Raw genomic sequence first — 20915 nt, forward strand, 5'->3', positions numbered from 1 at the left:
CTAAATTGGGTGTCTCTCCAGCTCTCATTGGTGACTTGTTTCCGCATCTGAACCCATCCTTTCAGTATGACCTCCACCACTTCTTGCCCTTTCAGTTGTTTTTTCCATGCTAAAAGTGTGCGACTATCTTCCCGGGATATTAGCACACCTCTAAATGTTCGGTATATTCGAGAGACATTCAAATTTGTTACATTGCCTTCCATAAGCTCGTCAATCATACTCTTGTTCAGTTCCCTTCCAATCTCACCCAGCCCTCTAATTATTCCATGTTTCAATTGTTCGTACTGAATAATGTGGAAGCCATTGAGGTTGTATTTATCAAGCACTTCCCGACCTGTCATCCACCTTCTCTCTTCCACATTCATTACATCTATCATTCTCCTAATGCCCTTCTCTTTCCATTTGAGGAATAGTTTATTCTCTCTCCCCTGGGGGAAGTTTGGTGATGCCCAAGGATTTAGGTATTTTGATACCTTCCATGAAAGTCCCAATTTCCGTCTTACCAGTCTCCAGGCCAACATGGTGTCCCGGAATATAACGGAGTTTCTTATGTGACCTTCAACCTTGGACAATGGGGAGTGAAGAATAGACGTCAGATCCCATGGCTCTACGTACTTGAGTTCTGTACCATAATCCGAGTGTCTACTCGTTCCTCTCAGCCAATCAATCACGTGTCTCATGATGCACACAACGTTATACCCTCTGACGTCCGGAAAATGTATCCCTCCCTCCTCCACAGACTTCATCAGCGTACGCAGCTTTATTCTGGGTTTCCTTCCCCTCCAAATAAAATCTGCATACGCTGAGTTGAGTCTGTTGACATCCCTTAGTGTTAACAATAATGGAATCGTTTGGAAGGGGTACAGCAGCCTAGGGAAGCTCATCATTTTTATGAGGTGACATCTTGCCAATAATGGCAGGGGTAGTCCCTTCCAGCCCTTCAATTGATTTATGATTTTTCTGATCAGTGGACCATAGTTCATTTTATAAATTGATTGCACCGTCCTTCCTACATGCACTCCCAGGTATTTGACTGATGATTGTGCTACCGGAATTCCATTCACATGCCCCTCACTTAAGATACCCCCAGCTGGCCCTTGATCCCCGCTCAGGAATAGCAGCTCACATTTCTTTTTATTTAATTTAAAACCTGAAAAGGCGCCAAATTTTTCTATCATGCGAAGTGTCCGGGGCAGGTCCGCACCAGGGTCCCCCATAAATAGAATCACGTCATCAGCAAAGAGCGCTATCTTCATTTCTGTTCCCCTTATGTTGATCCCTTTGAAACTATTATGACCCTGCAGCACTCTTGATAGGGGTTCAATTGCCAGGTTAAACAATAGGGGGGATAGCGGGCATCCTTGTCTCGTCCCTTTCATCAGAGGGAACACGTCGGACAAAAAACCCGGGGTGTGGATCCTTGCTCCTGAGTTGGCATATAGGCTGTTAATATAGAGTCTCATCTTGCCCAAGATCCCCGCGGCCTCCATCACCTTGTCTAACCAGCTCCAGTTAACATTGTCGAACGCTTTCTCGGCGTCGAGTGTGACTAATGCAGGACTTGCCCTCCCCTTCGTGCGCCCCAATCTAACTGCGTCAACCACTAGAATCGTCTTCCTAATGTTGGTCACCGCATTTCTCCCTTTTATAAACCCTACCTGATGTTCTGAAATTAACCTAGGTAAGACCGTGGCCAATCTATCCGCCATGATTTTAGACATTATTTTTAAGTCCTGGTTGATGAGCCAGATGGGCCGATAACTCGAAGGGTCGTCCAGGTCCTTGGTTCCCTTAGGTATTAATTTAATGTATGCTATATTGGCATTTTTAGGGATTTCTGTTCCCCCCAGAATCGCATTAAAGACTGAAGTTAGGTCCGGTGAGATCAGATCCTTGAGGGCTTTATAGAATTCGTTGTTGAAACCATCAGGCCCTGGAGCCTTATTAGTACTAAGTTCCCCAATTGTTTTTGAAACCTCCTCCTCTGTGATATCTGCGTTTAAGGCTTCCAGTTCCTTCTCCGTTAAGCTAGGTAGTTGGGCTTGTTTTAGCCACTCCGCCTCATCAGTCATGTCGTTATGTCCTGGCCCATACAACTTTCTGTAATATTCTCCCAGCACCTTATTAATTTCTTTGGGATCCGATGTCACCCCTCCACCCTTTGTTTTCATTTTAGAGATTACCGTCATCTTTCTGTTGCCCCTTGCTAAATTTGCCAGCATCCTCCCCGCCTTATTCCCAAATCTATGAAGATCAGCCTCTTTATGTGACCAAAATAATTGTTCCTTTTTTTTTGCCCACTCGTCAAAGTCTCTCTTGGCCGCCAACCACCTATATTTTGCCGTGATAGATCTGACTGCCAGATAATGAGTATACGCTAGTCGCACTGCCTCGCTGTGAAAATTGTATTTCACGTTCGTCTTTCGTTTGACCATGGCCGCATACCCCACCAAACGCCCTCTCAAGACCGCTTTCGCCGTTTCCCAGAATAATACTGGCGTCGCCCTATCCTCCTTATTATTTTCTGAGAACTCTTCCCACCATTCCTTTATTATCTTGTGAAAATTGTCCTGTCTGAGGAGAAACGACGGGAATCTCCATATAATGTCTGATCCGCTCTTGAATTTCTCTCTAAGGCCCACTCTCACCGGACTGTGGTCTGAGATCACCATACTCTCAATCATGCAGTTTTGCACACCGTTTGCCAGTTCCAAAGACAACCAAATCTGATCTATACGAGACCAACTGTTATGTGGATGAGAGAAGTGCGTATACTCTCTGTCATGTGGGTGAGTTAGTCTCCAAATGTCTTTTAGTCCTACATCCTCAAAAGAAACCTCTCTGTGGGCTGAGCCCTTGTCCCCGTGTCCCAACTCACCCTCTCCCTTGCTTCTGTCCTCCGCTGAGTCTGGCACTGCATTGAAGTCCCCCGCCAATATGATGTTAGGTTCCTTGTCTGAGAGAATTATGGTTTTTATGGTGTCATGGAACTGACCATACACAGTTTGGACCATACACATTATATATACTGAGTGTTCCCGCTGGACTGGTAATTGTGAAATGCTGCCATCTTCCTTGATCATCCTCTTCCTGAGCCACCACTTCATGGCTAAGCTGTTTATCAAAATCATTGTGCCCGCCTTCCTTCCCTGTGCCGCTGCCCCATATACTGAACCCACCCAGTATTTTTTCATGCGGAAAAAATCTTCCCTCCCTAAGTGGGTTTCTTGTAATAGAGCAATATCAGTTTTTAGTCTTTTCAAGTGTCTTAGTATCAACTCGTAAATAAACCCCTATACAACATATGAGAAATATAAATCCTATAACGACAGAACAGGTTTTCCCTTTAAAGGGCTCTTTTTGCCATGTTAGTGACTTCCCTTCTTCCTGGCCAAAATATGAGTCTCCCTAATCACCCCCCTGATAAACAAATTCTATGTTTTTTCCCCCGAGTAACACACAACAACCTTAAGTATTATGCAAGGATTAAAACAGTATGTCGTATATAGTAGAACCTTAGCGAGAGTTCATCCGCTGGCTTAGTCCTGGTTTTGTGGGACCTTCCTTTCAACCCGTTCGGATCCACTGTATTTAGATCTGAAAGACAATCCAGAGCGAGAGAAGCAGAGCAGAGAAAAGAGAGAAGAAGAAGAGAGAGAATAGGAAAAAGAGAGAGGAGAGGAAGAAAAGAGAGAAGAAGAAGAGAGCAGAAGAGGGGAGAGAGCAGAAGAAAAAGAGAGAAGGAGAAGAAAAGAAGGCGGAAGAAGAAGAAGAGAGAGGAGAAAAGGAAGGAGGGAGAGAGAGAAGAAGAAGAGAGGGGAGAAAAAGAAGGAGAAAGAGAAGAAGAAAAAGAGAGAGAAGAAGAAGAGGAGAGAAGAGAAGAAGAAGAAGAGAGGAGAAGAAAGAGAGGGGAGAATAAGAAGAGAAAGGAGAAGAAGAAGAGAGAAGAGAAGAAAAAGAGAGAGGAGAAGAAGAAGAGAGAGAAGAAGAGGAAGAAAGAGGAGAGGAAAAAGAGAGAGGAGGAGGAGAAGGAGGGGGAGGAGAAGAAGCAGAAGGAAAAAGAGAAGCAGAAGGAGAAGAAAGAAGAAGAAGGAGAAGAAGAAGAAAAAGAAGGAGAAGAGGAAGGAGAAGAAAGAGAGGAAGCAGAAGAAGAACCTCTCATCCTCTCCTCTCCCCCGCCACCGAAGGTAGGAAAAATGATTGGTTCCCTCTCCGTCCCCCTCACATCGGCCCTTCCCTCTCGGCCCGCTCTCCCTCTTTGGTCAAAGGGAACAGAGAAGAACCAGTAGATGTCAGTTCAAGAGTCATCACGTGTCTTGGTGGCTCTCAAGAGTGCTGCTCCCTGAAGCCCGGTCTGGGGCTGGGTTGCTGAGCTGGACTCCGATTCCCCTCTCCATTGGTCTCAGGTTGTGTTTGCCTGCTGTGTTGACCAACCTCTCTTCCTGAACCTGTAGGGGAGCCTTTTCTGTAATTTCCTCCTTCATTAGATCTCCTCTCCTGAGCCTCTGCCCGGCTTCTGTCGTGTTCTGACATAAGGATGTTTTCCGCTTCCTTGTGGTCTTTATAATATGAGAATGTTCCATTGGAGTTCCTAACCTTTAGTATGGCTGGGTAAAGTAGTTGGCATTTTACTCTTTTGCTGTACAGGAATGTGCACAGTTTGCTGAAGTCCTTCCTCCGCTTGGATACATCAACCGAATAGTCCCCAAAGATCAGCAGTCTATTTCCTTGGTATTGTAGGGGCCGTTTACGTTCTCTAAAGGCCTTCAATATTTCTTCTTTGTGCTTGTAGTCGAGGTATTTGACTATCACCTGTCTGGCTCTTGGCGGGGATTTACTGCTTGGGCTTTGTCCTTCTCCTTTGTTCATCTCTTGTTGCCTCAATGGTCCCACTCTGTGGGCCCTTTCCACTCTAAATTTCGCTTTTATACCCAACGCCTGTGGTAGTTCCACCTCACAAATGCTGTCTAGCTGTCGCAGTGATACCGATTCTGGCAGCCCCACAATACGAAGATTGTTTCGTCTCGACCTGTTTTCTAGATCCTCTGCCTTGTCTTTCAGGTATTCATTAGATTTTATTAAAGTTGCTATTTGTTCTTGCATGATCGAGATTGCCTCCTCAGAATTAGAGATTCTCTGCTCTGTTTCTGTCAGTCTATTTGAGTGATCAGTCAATTGCTTCTGCATGGCGGCTAGTGAAGTTTGTATGGCTGCCTCTATGGCTATTTTTATTTCCTTAGACAGATGAGATGTCACTTCTATTGCCAATTTTTTTATAATCCACATGGATCTCTTGTACTTGCTTATTTTGGCCAGCAGGTGGTGCTCTTTTCTTAGACCTTCTTGTTTGTGTGGAGCCTCTGCCGTCTTATAGGGCTGAGGTGGTAGTGGGTCTTGCTGCTTTTTGCTTCCTTTACCAGGAATGGCAGAGGATGAACTCCTCCTGTAGTAAGGTTGTCCCCATTTGCCTCCTCTCTCCCTCCTTTGTTGGCATGCATCTTCCTCCGTCCCTCCTGATCCTCCACTGCCCCCCTCCATATCGCCGGCCTCCTCCTCTCTCAGCTCTCCCTCCATATCTCCCACATCCTCCCACTGTGAGCTGCCCTCCTCTGACCCCTGCATCCACCTCTGTCCCGCTCCGGATTCCTCTGCCTCCTCAGCCGTGTCCTCCATTACTCTGCCTCTCCGGCATGAATCCATCTCGTCTCTCCCCTGCACCTCTGGCTCCGCCCCCGACAGGCTCGCCGGCGCCATGTTCATTGCTTCCACTCCTTTCCCAGCCGCAGCGTCTCCGCTCCTCCCGGGTCCCTCACCGCAGCCAGCGCTTCTCAGCAGGTATCGGTCCATCACTGCTGACCTCCGCTTTCCTGCTGTGTGACTTTCGTCTTGTTCCCGGAGGCGGGGGGGCTTCTTTCAGACTGGTTTTTCCAGGGGGTGGCGGGAGCTTCTCCCTCAAGCCTCCACCTCAGCCAGGACCGGATCCGGAAGTCCCACATACTTTTTTAGAAAAATGTATTTCCTATCCATATATATATTTGCAGGGCAATTGCCCCATTTTGTTTCCTTTTGCAGCCCCTAATCTTTACTATGACCATTTTACAGCAAAGAAGTTTGAGTCTCCTTTTGACTTATATGGGGTTCGGGGTCAAGTCCAGGTCCCGATACAAACTTATCTAAAGTCCAGCCAAACCCAGAGAACCTGAACTTCCTTAGGTCCACTCATATCTAGCAGGGAGGCCAAGGAGGAGGATGTTGCAGTAATCAAGGTGGGAGATAATGAAGGCATACACTAGTATTTTCATAATTTTAGAGCTGAAGAAAGGACTGATTCTAGAAATATCTAGAGGTAGCGAGAGCTTAGATGTGTGGTTTGAAAGACAATACAGAGTTGAGGGTTACTCTGAGGCAGCGGCCTTCGGGTACTGGAGAGAGTGTGGTGTCATTTATTGTACTAGATACATCAGGTATGGGAGATAAGTGAGATAGAGGAAAGATGATGAGTTCTGTTTTGTGCACATTGAGCTTTAGGAAGCTAGAGGAGAGGGAGGACCATAGATACTCCGAGATTCTAGACAGCAGGGAGGTGGCTTCTTGGCCAGAGAGAAAGATCGGATCGGAGAGTAACCAACATAGAGATTGTACTAGAGGCTATGGGACTTTGAGATGTCCCAAGCCAAATGTATAGATTGTTGGTGTCCCTCAAGGCTCTGTCTTGGGACCCTTACTCTTCTCAGCGAGAGCAAGATGAGAAGGTAGTGCAGGAGTGAGAGACACTAAAAGTGCGATTGAAAAGGTATGAGGAGATTCAGGATGGATTCTCCCCTGTGTGAATTCTCTGATGTTTAGAAAGGTCAAAATTCTAAGAAAAATGTTTCCCATATAACATGAATAAAACTTTTACCTGTGTAAATTATCTCATTTGTCACATTTAAATACAATTAGCTTCTTTCTTTTTTGAATCCACTGTTTATAACAAACAGATTTATAGTTAAAACACTTATATGTAACAAAATTTTATTTCTCTGTAAAACATTTCCCACATTATGAATATGAAAATGGCTTTTCCCTTTTGTGAATTTTCTGATGTGTAACTAAAACAGATTTATAGTTAAAACACTTCCCACATTCTGAACATGAAAATATCTTCTCTCCTGTATGAATTCTCTGATGTCTAACAAGATTAGATTTCCGATTAAAACATTTTCCACATTCTGAACATAAAAATGGGTTCTCACCTGTGTGAATTTTGTGATGTTTAATAAGGTCTGAATTCTGAATGAAACATTTCCCACATTCTGAACATGAAAATGGCTTCTCCCCTGTGTGAGTTCTCTGATGTGTAACCAGATGTGATTTCTCCAAAAAACATCTCCCACATTCTGAACATGAATATAGTTTCTCACCTGTGTGAATTCTATAATGTTTGACAAGATCAGATGATGTAGAAAAACATTTCCCACATTCTGAACATGAAAATGGCTTCTCCCCTGTGTGATTTCCTTGATGTGCAACTAGATGTGATTTCTGTATAAAATATTTCCCACAATCAGAACATGAATATGGCTTCTCCCCTGTGTGAGTTTTTTGATGTTTAAAAAGATTTGATTTCTGTGTAAAACATTTCCCACATTGGGAACATGAATATGGTTTGTCCCCTGTGTGAATTCTCTGATGTATAATTAAAGCAAAATTATTGTTAAAACATTTCCCACATTCTGAACATATACATAACTTCTCCCCTCCGTGAGTTCTTTGATGTTCACCAGCCCTTTGGAGACTTTTATTTTGTTTATCAGTCTGTGATGAATCAGTACATTGAAAATGTTGAAATGGATCAGATACATTTTTGCTGTGAATGGCTGAAGGTTTATCGGGGATAATGTCATAGTCTTCATACGTATCTAGTGTGATACCATGATTGTCTGTTAAAAAAAATTAAACCATTATTATTTTTCAATAATACAGTCTAGAAAGTGTATTAATTCTAATATTCCATAACATTTCCATATTAAAATCTCTACACACACTTATGTACGCTAAGCTTGGTCCTAGACTGTTCCACTTTTCTACCCTTCCTCTTCTTCTTGTGCTGTTTATTAAACATAGATGATGTAACTATATGAATAATTGGTTGATGAAGCATGTAGTATTTATGGCCCTCATGCATTATAGTATATATATAATGTGATAAGATGGCCTTCTGCTTAGATATCTGAAACACTAAATATTTGAGTGTACATTTTTCAAGGATGTACAGTTATTTCCAGAAATATTTTGAGTCACACAAGTTTTGGCATTTTAGCTGTTTACCAAAACATATTCAATATACAGTTATATAATCAATATGGGCTTAAAGTGCAGACTCTCAGCTTTAATTTTGAGGGTACTCACATCCTAATTGGAGTACAGGTTTAGCAATTACTGTTCTTTAATATATAGCTGCCTCTTTTTCACGGGACCAAAAGATAACTGGACAATTATCTCAAAAGTTCTTTCATGGGCTGCATTGGCTATTTCCTCAATAATCCATGACCAATTAAGCAGGTGAAAGGTCTGGAGCTAATTCCAGGTGTGGCATATGTATTTGGAAGCTGTTGATGTGAACCCACATCTTACAGTCAAAGGAGAAACAGACTATCATTGGGAACTACTCAATCAAAGATTTAGCAGAAATGTCAAGAGTGGCCAAATCAACAGTTTGATACATTCTGCAAAAAAAGAGTGCTCTAGTGAGCTTGGGAACTCAAAAAGGCCTGGACGTCCACAAAAGACAACAGTGGGGGATGATCGCAGAACCCCTTCACAACATTCACCCAATTGAATAACGCTCTCCAGGAAGTCGGTGTTTCACTATCTAAGACTAACATAAAAAGAAGACTTCATGAGAGCAATACTGAGGGTTCACCACAAGGTGCAAACCGTTATCAGCCTTAAAAATAAAAAGGCCAGATAAGACTCTGCCAAAAAACATCTAATGAAACTGCCCAGTTCTGAAAAAACATTGTATGCACAGATGAAACTAAGATCAACCTGTATCAGAATGATGGGAAGCAGAAAGTATGGAGGAGGCTTGGAATGGCTCATGATCCATATCATACCACATCGTCTTTAACAAATGGTGGAGGAAGTTTGATGGCCGGGCATGCATGGCTTTCAATGGCCCAGAACTATTAGTGTTTATTGATGATATAATTTAAGACAGAAGCAGCTGGATCAATTCTGAATTATAAAACGCTATAATGTCTGGTCACATTCAACCAAATGCAGCAACAGGGATTGGACAGCGCTTCACAGTACAGATGGACAATGACCCATAATATAGTGCATAAACAAACAATGACATTTTTGAGGCAAAGAAGTGGAATAGCATTGGCCAAGGCAATCACCAGATCTCAACCCCATCGATCTACATTTCACATGCTTAACATAAAAATTAAGGCAGAAAGACCCACAAACAAGCAACAACTGAAGTCAGCTACAGTAATGGCCTGGCAAAGCATCACAAAAGAGGAAACTCGGTGTTTGCTGATGTCTATGGTTTCCAGACTTTGGGTAGTCATTGCCTGCAAAGGATTCCCTACAAAGTATTAAAAAATGAACATTTTATTTATGGTGAAGTAAATTTGTTCAATTACGTTTGAGCCCCCGAAATGAGGAGGCTTTGTGAACAAATGGCTGCAATTCCGAAACGTTTCACAGGAGATTTGTTTCAACTCTTAATTAAACCTGAAAGTCTACACTTCAACGGCATCTTGGTTGTTTCATTTTGAAATAAAGTTAGTGGCAAACAGAGCCCAAATCACAAAGATTCAGACGCTATGACACCAACTCAAAACTATTTCCAGAATTCATTCTTTCCTCATCTGAATTTTTACTAAATGCTCTCATTTCTTGCCTCAGCAATATCCTGCTCTGTGGAACCTCAAGTAAAACACACTTGCACCTCTCCAGTCCATCCTGAGGGTATCTGTGCACGTTGCGTTCTGTGCAGTGCGGAAAAGAACGCACCCGCAAGCTGGACAACTGTAAACACTGCGTTTGTCAAAAAAAATGCATCCAAAACACATGTATTTTGGATGCATTTTGCAAGCGTTTTGAATACATTTTTGACAGTGCAGTCCCACGGCAATTCAGCTCTGCTACATGCCTGGTTACAGCAGACACTGACAGAGTCGCGCGATGAGAATGAACTCGGATGAACTTCACCCGACTTCATTGTCATCCCACGGCTTTGTCTGTGTGTCGCGTCCTTATAAGCGGTCACTTGTGAAGCACTCACCGGTGACCGCAAATCCTGAGTGACTGAAGTGATCAGCGCGATCAGCGGTGCCATCACTTAGGTTACCCGAGGCCAGCTGGAGTCCTCCGCCCGAGACCGCAACTCACCTGTGACGTCATCGCTGATCGCGCAGCTCAGTTCAGTCACTCGGGCGACTTGCTGTCACAGTTGGAGGATCCAGCAGTGGCCGCGAGTAACCTGAGTGACGTTATCGGTGATCGCGCGACTCACTTCAGTTGCTGCGTGGAGCTGACAGAAAGCGGTTGTGGTCTGTGGCCGCTCCTGTCAGCTTCATGTAGCAGAGCTGAAAGCGTCGTGGGACGTCGTGTGGATTACGTCGGACCTGGATGGTTGTTTGGGGGTTAATAAGGTTTTGAAAGAGGGTGTTTTTTTTGTCTTTTATTCTACATAAAGGATTTTTTGGATGCGTGTGTTTATTTTGTTTAATTTACAAGTTAATCATAGAAGGTATCTCGGTGAGACGCCTGCCATGATTAACCTAGAACTTAGTGGCAGCTATGGGCTGCCATTAACTCCTTGTTATCACAATTGCCACCACACCAGGGCAATTCGGGATGAGCGGGATAGAGTCCCGGGACTGTCGCATCTAATGGATGCGGCAATTCGGGCGGCTGCTTGCTGATATTGTTAGGCTTGGGGGCTCCCCATAACGTGGAGCTCCCCATCCTGAGAATACCAGCCTTCAGTCGTGTGGCTTTACCTTAGCTGGTATCAAAATTGGGGTGGACCACACGTCGTTTTTTTTTTTAATTAATTACTTCTGTTACTGCACGATATAGACCTGCCCACCAGCAGCTTTGATTGGTTGCAGTGAGACAGCTGTCACTCAGCATGGGGGCGTGTCTGACTGCAACCAATCATAGGCGCTGGTGGGCGAGGAAAGCAGTGAATACGAGATGGAATAATGAGCGAACGGCATTTTCAAAAGAGGAAAAGCCGCCAGAGCTTTGTGACAGCTGTGCAGCGCCGCGCTGGTGACCGGGCATCAGTGAGTATGAAAGATTGAGGGAGAGACCGACCGACGAACAGAGAGAGAGACAGACAGGGTGACCAACTGACAGAGAAAGAGACCGACCGACAGAGAGAGATTGACCGACATCGACAGAGAGAGACTGAAACACCTGTGTTTTGTTTGTCAAAAAAGCATGCGGAACGCAACAAAAATGCAGACCAAGTGCATTTTGGTTGCGTTTTGACCCACATCATTGATTTCAATGGGTGGAGAACGCAGCTACAACGCACAAAGGAAGTGACATGTTGCTTTTTTTTCCGCAGCGATTTTTGGCATCCAAAACGCTGCATTTAAAAATGCAGCGTATGCATTGAATTTTCGAACTTCTCATAGACTTTGCTGGGGAAGCAGAACACATGCAATTTGGCACTGAAACTCTGCGGGAAAAACGCAGCGTGCACACACAGCCTTTATGCCGCTGCCCGATTAATACACCTCTCCCATTGCTATTTCTCTGCCAACCTCACTCCCCGCAACTACAGTCTCTTAAGCCCACTCCATACAGAAACAATGAACTAAAATTGTATCAAACACATACAGGGACTGAATTAATTCTTTACATACAGATAATTATAGGCTGTGTGTATTTAGTCTTGTCAATTACCTGGTGATGTGAGGGGCTGCGGAACCTCCATCATGATGTCATTGTACTGATCTCTGTGTCCTTCTAAATACTCCCACTCCTCCATGGAGAAATAGACAGTGACATCCTGACACCTTATAGGAACCTGACACATACAATGATACCGTCATCCCCCGATCCCTTCATAGCGTTACTGTATAATGTCCCAGCATTCCCAGCAGTGTCACCTCTCCAGTCAGCAGCTCAATCATCTTGTAGGTGAGTTCTAGGATCTTCTGGTCATTGATGTCCTCATGTATCACGCGGTGAAGTGGAGGCCCCGTGATTGGGCTCAGGGGTCTTCCCCATCCCTCAGACACAGGGTCCTGACAGCGCTCACCAGAGGTCTTCACTAATATGTAATCCTGGTTATGGAGAGACACATTAATAAATCTCACTACAGACATTTCCAGAGTCCTCACCTCTCCAGTTCTGTCCATCTGTTATTCCCATAGATAAGAATGGTGTAATGTGACGTCATCAGAATCTCTCACCTCTCCAGTAAGCCGGAAGAGGATCTCTAGGGTGAGGTGTAATATCCTCTCCGCCATCTTGTCCCTGTCCCTATCCATCCTTGACAAGTCAATCAGAAAAATTCTGTTATATAGAAGATCTGAGAGGATCCAATGTTGTAGGGACCTGAATGGGGAGAAGATGACGATGTAACATCAGAAAGATCCCATGTAAGAAATCTCCGGAGCTGTTACCGGCTTCACATGATCACTATATCCAGTCCTGGCCCCGTCCTGCCCCCGGTATAACACACAATCCAACTATAGTCACACACAGAGATTTATACCAGAATATCTCCAATCCAGCACCAAAAACACAGAACAAATCTAAAAGGGAAAACGAAAAGTTATGAATCTTTATTAAATATTTCAGAACAAGAAGACGCAAAGTTATAAAGTGCAAGAACATCCACAGAGATCAGGACGGCAAAACTGGGGATGTCATTTACAGATAATGACAGAACATTAACCTCTTCACGACCTATAGCTGGGTTCACACATAGCGACAGCGACAACGACGTCGCTGTTACGTCACCATTTTCTGTGACGCAACAGCGACCTAGTAAGTCGCTGTTATGATCGCTGCTTAGCTGTCAAACACAGCAGACGCAGCAGCGATCATAACGACACTCGTCGCTGTGGAAGCCATGCTGCACTTGGTAACTAAGGTAAATATCGGGTAACCATTACCCGATATTTACCTTGGTTACCAGCGCACACGCTTAGCGCTGGCTCCCTGCTCTCCTAGCCAGGGTACACATCGGGTTAATTACCCAAAGACGACGGGAATACGGTCGCGGGAGATCCAGAGTGGACCAGGACAGGGTTGGAGCCCCGCCGGTACCGACAGCAAAGATCCGGTCCAGAAAACGTGCACAGGCGGGGTACCTGGACCCTAGTTAGAGAAGGGGCTTGCAACCGTCTTCTAATTCACCAGGCCGGGAGCAGGTTTCAGGCCTAACTCCAGAAGTTTAGCCCACATAGAGCAAAATGACAGCCCACCACGGGGGATAGGGTATCCACATACACCCACTGAAATCCCAAGGATCAGTTTTCGTGGGCACATCTCCCAACCAAAATACACCGGGAGTGGACTTCCCCGTTCCAGACGGAGTCGTCCAAAATTGAGGAAAATTACAGAGTGCCGGAAGAAGGGACATCGGTACACCAGCCGGGTGTGGGACCCGAGTACACCCGAATGCAGCAGCTGGCCACTGACACCTTGGTTTACCAATGGAATTGTGTGTAATTCTTCTACAGGGAGTGAGTACACCAACATTCCCCGGTCCGGCCTGGCGCGCCACCTCTGGCCTACATCGCTCCCCGTGTTCTGGACACTGAGCCCCGGGCATCCATCCTTACCCACATAGGGGTTAACATCCAGCTGCTATCCCATCTTCCCATGGGTGCTCCCCAACAGCAGCGGTGGTACCATATCTTACCACACACTGTGGGTGGCGTCACAAAGTACTTACAGCAATCCCTGTACAAATATGTCACCTTTTTTTTTGTGTCCACGCGACCCCCGGCTCCGGAAATCCCTCCAGGCACTGCGGATCCGGATCTGCAACAAAAAAAAAATGGAAAACCCCACCCCCAGAAGTGATCTGTTTATGGATGGCTACATGTAAGCGAAGACTCGAACTGCCCAATTAGTGATTTCCATTGGGGTTCAGTTCAAGTTCAGGTCCCAAATCGATCTTAATTTAAAGTTCAGCTAACCCCGTCCAACCGAACTGAACTTCCACGTGACCGCTCATCTCTACCTATGGCATACCGGTAAGTCATAGGTCACGTCTGTCCCTTTAGTGTGAGCCCACATATTTCCCCACACATTGGCTGATCTGATCAGCCGAAATGTGCGGCTAACTAGTTAAATCCAGCTATCAATCTCTGACAGCGGGATTTAATAGGCACCAGCGGGGAGCACGCCATTCCCCACCGCCATCAATGACCCCATAACATGATTACGGGGTGCCGATAGGTTGTCATGACAGCTGGGGTTTATCTGATGACCCCTGTAACTATCATGAAATAGTTCCTATGAATACCGGCTGAGCACCATCATTCACAGGACATCAGCATTTCTGCTGTTCAGAGCGGTGCTGATGCACCGATCTGTACTGCAAAAGTGATCAGACTGTTATCTTCAAGTCCCCTTAGGACTAATAAAATCACTTAAAAGTGTAAAAAAAAAGTTTAACAAAATATGAGAAAATAAGAAAAAAAACACACAAACATTAAAATGTCAATGTTAGCCCAATTGAAAATAAAACAATTAACAAAAAAAGTATTTAAAAGAAATACACATCTCGCATGTTCAAGTTTAGAAATGCCCGAACTATCAACATATAAAACAAATTAATCTGATTGGTAAACAGCGTAAAGAATAAAATCAATCCGGCAGAAATTGTTATTTTTGTCGCCGCAACATTGAAATAAAATGCAACAATAGACGATCAAAACATAGCACTTACCCAAAAATGGTATAACTAATTAAAAACTTCAGCTCAGAGTGCAAAAAAATAAGCCGACACTGAGCCCCAGATCCAGAAGATCCAGAAAAATGAGAACGCTATGGGTCTTGGACAATAGCGACAAACGTGCAATATTTATTATTATTTTTTATTTTTTTTACAAATTTCTGATTTTTTTCACCACGTAAATAAAATTAACATGTTTGGTATCTAAGAAATCATACTGACCTGGAGAATCATCTTGCCAAGTCAGTTTTACCATACAGGTAAATAAAAAAAAACAAAACAGGGGGATCCAAAATGCAAAATGGAAGCCGACATGCTTGAGGGAGCTCCCCAGTTAGCAGAGCCAATCCGAAATGTCAGGCTGCTGCAGAACTCCCTTGCACACCTATTAGAGCAGCAAGAGTTATAGCACACCTGTGGGAGTCCGCCCCACCGAAAATTGGGCCACCCACGGTGTAACACCAGGCCGTGGCAGAGGTGAGGCCTACTCCTCGTGGGAGAATGCGGCCTGCAGTATGGAGTCGTGGCCCTCCCCCCAGTGAAATTCACTGAACCCGAGGTGAGCAGTGCACGAGGCAGACAAATACACAGAGGGGCTGGGTGCTGGGAGTCCCGTGCCTGAAGCTGGAACCAGGACAGGACCAGAGACGGTGAAGCCTGCGGCAGGGGGCGTACATAGAAATCAAGGCGCCCCATAGCAGAATTTCTAATTCTGCTATGCTATGCTAAAAAAAAAAAAAATAATAATATTTGGCTGGATCACAGAAGAGCGTATTTCTCAACTTTACAGGCCTTACCAGGTACTTTTCCTTGTATTGAAGCCCCAAGATTCCCCTTTCATTGCAGCCATAAAATATGATGGCAACAAAAGTGCCCCACAAACACTGTATGACCCCCCCACAGTAAATTCTTCCACAGTACCCTCCACACACACAGTATGATGACCCTACTGTTCCCCCTTCAACTACCCTAGCAATATATGGTGACTCTGACACAGTAAGATCCCCAACTCAACTCCCACACAGCTCTCCATGCAGTATAATGGGCTTACATATAGTATAATGAACCCTACTATCACTCCAAACAGTGATCACCATTAACATTATACACAGGAGCTCTGTATTCAGTGTATAGTATGTATGTACATGTGTAAGGCTAGGTTCACATTTCCGTTAAATTGTATCAGTCACAATCCGTGGCAATGGTAACAACGCGGTTTAGCGGATTCCGTTGTGTCCCAAGGACTTGTATTAGTGGCGGATTGCAACTGATTACCTTGCGTTGCATCCGCTGTGCCGCGGTCAGTCGTTTTTGGACTGACCGCCAGGCGGGAACAACGCAGAATGTAAAGTTTTTCAGGCCGTCAAAATTAACGCACCGCACAGGAATCTGACGCCATCCGTCAAGCTTGTAATGTATGTCTACGGTGCTGGATTCCGTCATAATCCGTCTTAGGCTAGGTTCACACTTCCGTTGTTTTGCATCAGTCACAATCCGTCGCCTTGAGGAATTACGGTATCCTGCAAAATATTTTGCAGGAATCCAGTTTTTCCCCATAGACTTCTATTAGTGACGAATTGCAACTGATGATGCTGCGTTGCATCCGCTGTGTCGCGGTCAGTCGTTTTTTAACTGACCACCGAGCGGGAGCAATGCCCCCTGTAATGTTTTTTGAGCAGCGCGATCCATAGGATTTTGCTGCGCATGCTCTCTCTGGCTCCCTGCACCCGTAACCAGGATACACATCGGGTAACCAAGCAATGCGCTTTGGTTAGTTACCGGATATTTACAGTGGTTACGTGTGCAGGGAGCCAGCGCTAAGTGGTGTATGCTGGTAACCAAGATAAATATCGGGTAACCAAGCAAAAAGTGCTTTGCTTATACCCGATATTTACCCTGGCTATGCAGAGAGCCCGACACTTCCCCGCTCGGCTCTGCCCCCTCCCACACTCAGCATGTACTCACACACTCACACACACACACACACTCACCTGTCCCCAGCCCTGCAGTCCCCACAATGTCACGGCGTCGCTCGGCTCCACCCACCCTGAACTCTGCCCCCCTCGCGCTCCGCCCCCCGCACACAACGGAGTCCGACAAAGAATTCTGTTCTGTGTCATCCGTTGTACAGCGCACCAGTCACATGCGTCAAGCAACGCATGAAATGATGCAAAACAACGGAAATGTGAACTTAGCCTTACAACGGAGTCCAGTGCTGGATTCCGTCATGCTCTACTGAGCATGCCCAGCATGTTTGGCACACCCAATGGGCTGTCCCAAACAGAAACGGATCATGACTGATGACGTCAAAAAACGGACGCAGAGCGGATGTAACGGACGTGACGGATCAGCTTTTTCACAGGATTCCTGTGAACGGAATCCTGTGAAAAACACATCTGTTGCGTCAGTTGACATCTGAAAAACGACTGATCCGTTGCTGACGGACCTGACGGATTTAAAACAGCGGAAATGTGAACCTTGCCTAAAGCGGGCGTCACACGAGACGATCTATCGTGCGATATGATGTCGGGGTCACGGTTTTCGTGACGCACATCCGGCATCGTTTGTGACATCGTTTCGTGTGACACCTCCGAGCGACTCTGAACGTTCGCAAATCGTGTATTGTTGACACTTTGCTCATTTTTAAAAAATCGTTTATTTTTCTTTGCGCCGGTTGTTCATCTTACCCGGGGCAGCACACATCACTCCGTGTGACACCCCGGGAACGATAAACACAGCTTACCTGCGTCCCGCGGCTCCCGCCGGCTATGCGGAGGGAAGGAGGTGGGCGGGATGTTTACGTCCCGCTCATCTCCGCCCCTCTGCTTCTATTCGCTGGCCGCTGTGTGACGTCGCTGTGACGCCGAGCGTCCCACCCCCTTCAGGAAGTGGATGTTCGACGTCCACAGCGACGTCGCTCAACAGGTAAGTACGTGTGACGGCGGTTTAACGACTTTGTGCGCCACGGGCAACTAATTGCCCGCGACGCACAAACAACGGGGGCGGGTACGATCGCACGATAGATCGTACAGTGTGACGCCGTGTGGCGCCCGCATAAGTGGGTGACAAGAGCCAGATAGAAAGGTAGATTGGGGTGTAGTTAGAGTGGCACACCACTAGAGGGGACCCTGCAGAAGTAGGCCACAGCAGAGTCAGAATGGAGAATCCTGTAGTGGGACAAGCCAAGGTACCAGGAGGCCAGTGGACTGGGATAGCAGCCGGAGTAGCAAGAGTAGCGAGGGAACTGTTATGTCGGAAGAAGGTAAAGTCCCCTGTGTCAGAGCTGAAAGACAAGAGCAAAGACAATAAAGTTAAGAGAATTGAAAAGAAACTGGAGTCCGTCTTTTTGTTGCTAAAGAGTGAATGTGGAGACAGCGGTGAATGTAAGAATCCCATTACCACCCCCAAAGACATTTTCCCTTTTCCCTGAAACGAGTTATCTGGAGGAGACACGACTACAACCCCAAGCCTCAGCAGGGCCTCCAGTGACTCTTTCAGAGTGGCGTAGTTGGCAGGATCTGATTCCCTCGCGTGAGTGTGGGGAAGAGGATGGAGTGATCCCTAACACTGAAACATGACGCATCTATAAGGGATAAGCAGGTTACCATGTTAAACACCCCTCTTACCATATTTACCTAAATAAAGACGATAACCACAACTTTATTGCAGGAATGGCCACAGCTTTATTTAACCGTATATATGTATACCAAAACTCGTGGCTCAACATGCCACCCAATTGTTAAACATAACCTTATACATATATACCCGTATAACCAAACCACCGATAGATCCGTCCGAGAGGCCAACCATCATTCCTAACCCCCCGGCCGTAACCTCCAACCGGCCCAGAGGACCACCTCGGCCGTGACCACCCGGCCCAAGGTGAGGGGTAACAACGTTCCATCGTTAATTACCCCTACCCAGAACCTGCGGGACCTCCGCCCACAAGTTCCCATCCAATCCGAAGTCACTCCCCTTGAGCGACTTCGTACCAATAAACCGACTGTCGGTACTCCCAACCTCTCTGACGGACCTATCACCCCGCCACAGACCGGCCCAAGTGACACCCTTACTTGGCCCGGGCCCTCCACACCCCTAGTGCTTGCTCCAGACCATCCCTCAAATCCAACATCCACAAATCTAAACCCACATCTGTCAGATGAACCCCATCTCTCCTTAGATACTGCTCAGTGGACTCCTCCAGTTCTCTATGCCGCACCACCAAACCACCATTCCGCGCCACAAACATGCCAATTGCCCGGTTCAGCTTGCTCCGAGTCCTATTAATACGGTCCACCGACCTACCAAAACGCCACTGCGTCCGAGCTATGATGTCCGACCAAACAATAACAATGCCCGGGAACGCCCTCCACAAATGTAACAGGTCCAGCTTTATGTCCCTTTTTAATTCCCTCGCCGACCTCACTCCCAAATCATTCCCTCCCACATGTAAAATTAACACATCCGGGTCATGATCCATATGGCTATAATAAGCCACCTCGGGGCGCACTCTAACCCAGGTCATGCCCCGAATTCCAAGCCACTTTACTCGGGCTTCCGTCACCGCCACTCCAAGCTGCCGACCGTCGCGACGAACATCCGCCCACAACGCTCCCCAATACACATAGGAGTGCCCGAGGATCCACACAAGGCATGGACCTACAAAATACAAAGACCACGAATAAAAACAGCAACAGAACAAGGAAATATATTGCATACCAAAATAAAACGCAAACAAGGAAACCCCCACCCCACGAACCCTCACCTGACCAAGTGAGGCCTAATGTACAAGCGAAACCTGGAAGATTCCCACCTCCCAATCCGCCGGATACAATCCTCACTCCCCACCTAGCGGCTTCCGTCGCCGCCCCAATCCGGAAGGAGTGAGACCCGTACTCACTTGGCTCCTCCGCAACCCGTGCTAAAGCCGTCTTCAGCACCGCAATGAATTGGTAACGCGATAAAGCAGATCCATCCATATGCCTCAGGAAAACGCCGGGGTAACAACCGCGCACCCTTAAAAACTCCGCAACCTGTACCACCGGGCATAACTGGTGCCCCAGTAATGCAAACAACACTACTAAGCGCCCCCGGCCCCTCTGATCCGTCTTTGAAAAACAAAGCCGACATTCCACCCTGTCCTCCCCCAGCATTACATCCTCCATCAGCAAACCATCTATCGCTTGCTTAGTCGGGCTGACCAATTCACCAATGCGAAAGGCCCCAAAAAACGCCAATACAAAAGCTACTGAAAACAACACCCGCTCAGAAGGGGACGAACACAACTCCCTTAAACACCCCACTAAACGAACCAACAATGGCAATGACACCGGCCGCCTCATGTCATGCGACTGAGCCCCTTTACGAAAACCCTTCATTGCCTGCCGCACCAGAAAATCCTTAGTCACATCCCTAACCCCTTGCATCTGAAACAAGAAGGCCAACGCCGCCAACTTGTAACCAATCACCGAAACGGACCGACCTGCCGAAAAATCCCCACTAATTAACGTCAGGACCCCCAACACTCGGCCCCTGTAACCTGGCTCCATAAAGTCCCCACTTTCCAACTCTGCCCATTCCTCCCAAACCGCCTGGTATCTGCACCAAGTAGCTTCGGTCACCGATCTCCTAATTCCTTCAAATGCTATACCGATGCCAGGCCCCACAGCCATTCCGGGCAGGGTTCTCCATCCACGTCCGCTCCCGGCACCAGCCTCCTGAACCTGCAAAACTGAAACCGTGATAGCGCGTCAGCCACCTCGTTTTGAACTCCGGGCACATGCCGAGCAACCACGCAAATGTTTAACTCCAAGCAGCGCAACACCAGATGCCTTAAATACCCCACCACCGGTGGAGATTTTGCCGACAGCGCATTGATGCAATGCACCACCGCCATGTTGTGACAATGCATGCAAACCCGTCTTCCGGAAAAAGCGGGGCCCCACAACTCCACCGCCACAATAATGGGAAACAGTTCTAGCAGCGC

The 20915-nt window shown here is 46.4% G+C and overlaps 1 protein-coding gene across 1 annotated transcript in view; it reads right to left on the reverse strand.

Moving 5' to 3' along the window:
* Window positions 1-7024: 7024 nt before the first annotated feature.
* Window positions 7025-20915, reverse strand: part of LOC142312058 (uncharacterized) — a 32960-nt gene continuing 19069 nt past the window's right edge. Inside the window, exons 2-5 of the mRNA XM_075350936.1 lie at window positions 12429-12573; window positions 12123-12299; window positions 11917-12040; window positions 7025-7922 (exon numbers count right to left, since the gene is read on the reverse strand). Coding sequence (XP_075207051.1) covers window positions 7042-7922; window positions 11917-12040; window positions 12123-12299; window positions 12429-12506 — 1260 coding nt within the window. The 5' untranslated portion in view covers window positions 12507-12573 and the 3' untranslated portion in view covers window positions 7025-7041. The remainder of the gene's footprint in view (window positions 7923-11916; window positions 12041-12122; window positions 12300-12428; window positions 12574-20915) is intronic.

Source organism: Anomaloglossus baeobatrachus, chromosome 5 (assembly GCF_048569485.1).
Source record: "Anomaloglossus baeobatrachus isolate aAnoBae1 chromosome 5, aAnoBae1.hap1, whole genome shotgun sequence".
Taxonomy (NCBI): Eukaryota; Metazoa; Chordata; class Amphibia; order Anura; family Aromobatidae; genus Anomaloglossus; species Anomaloglossus baeobatrachus.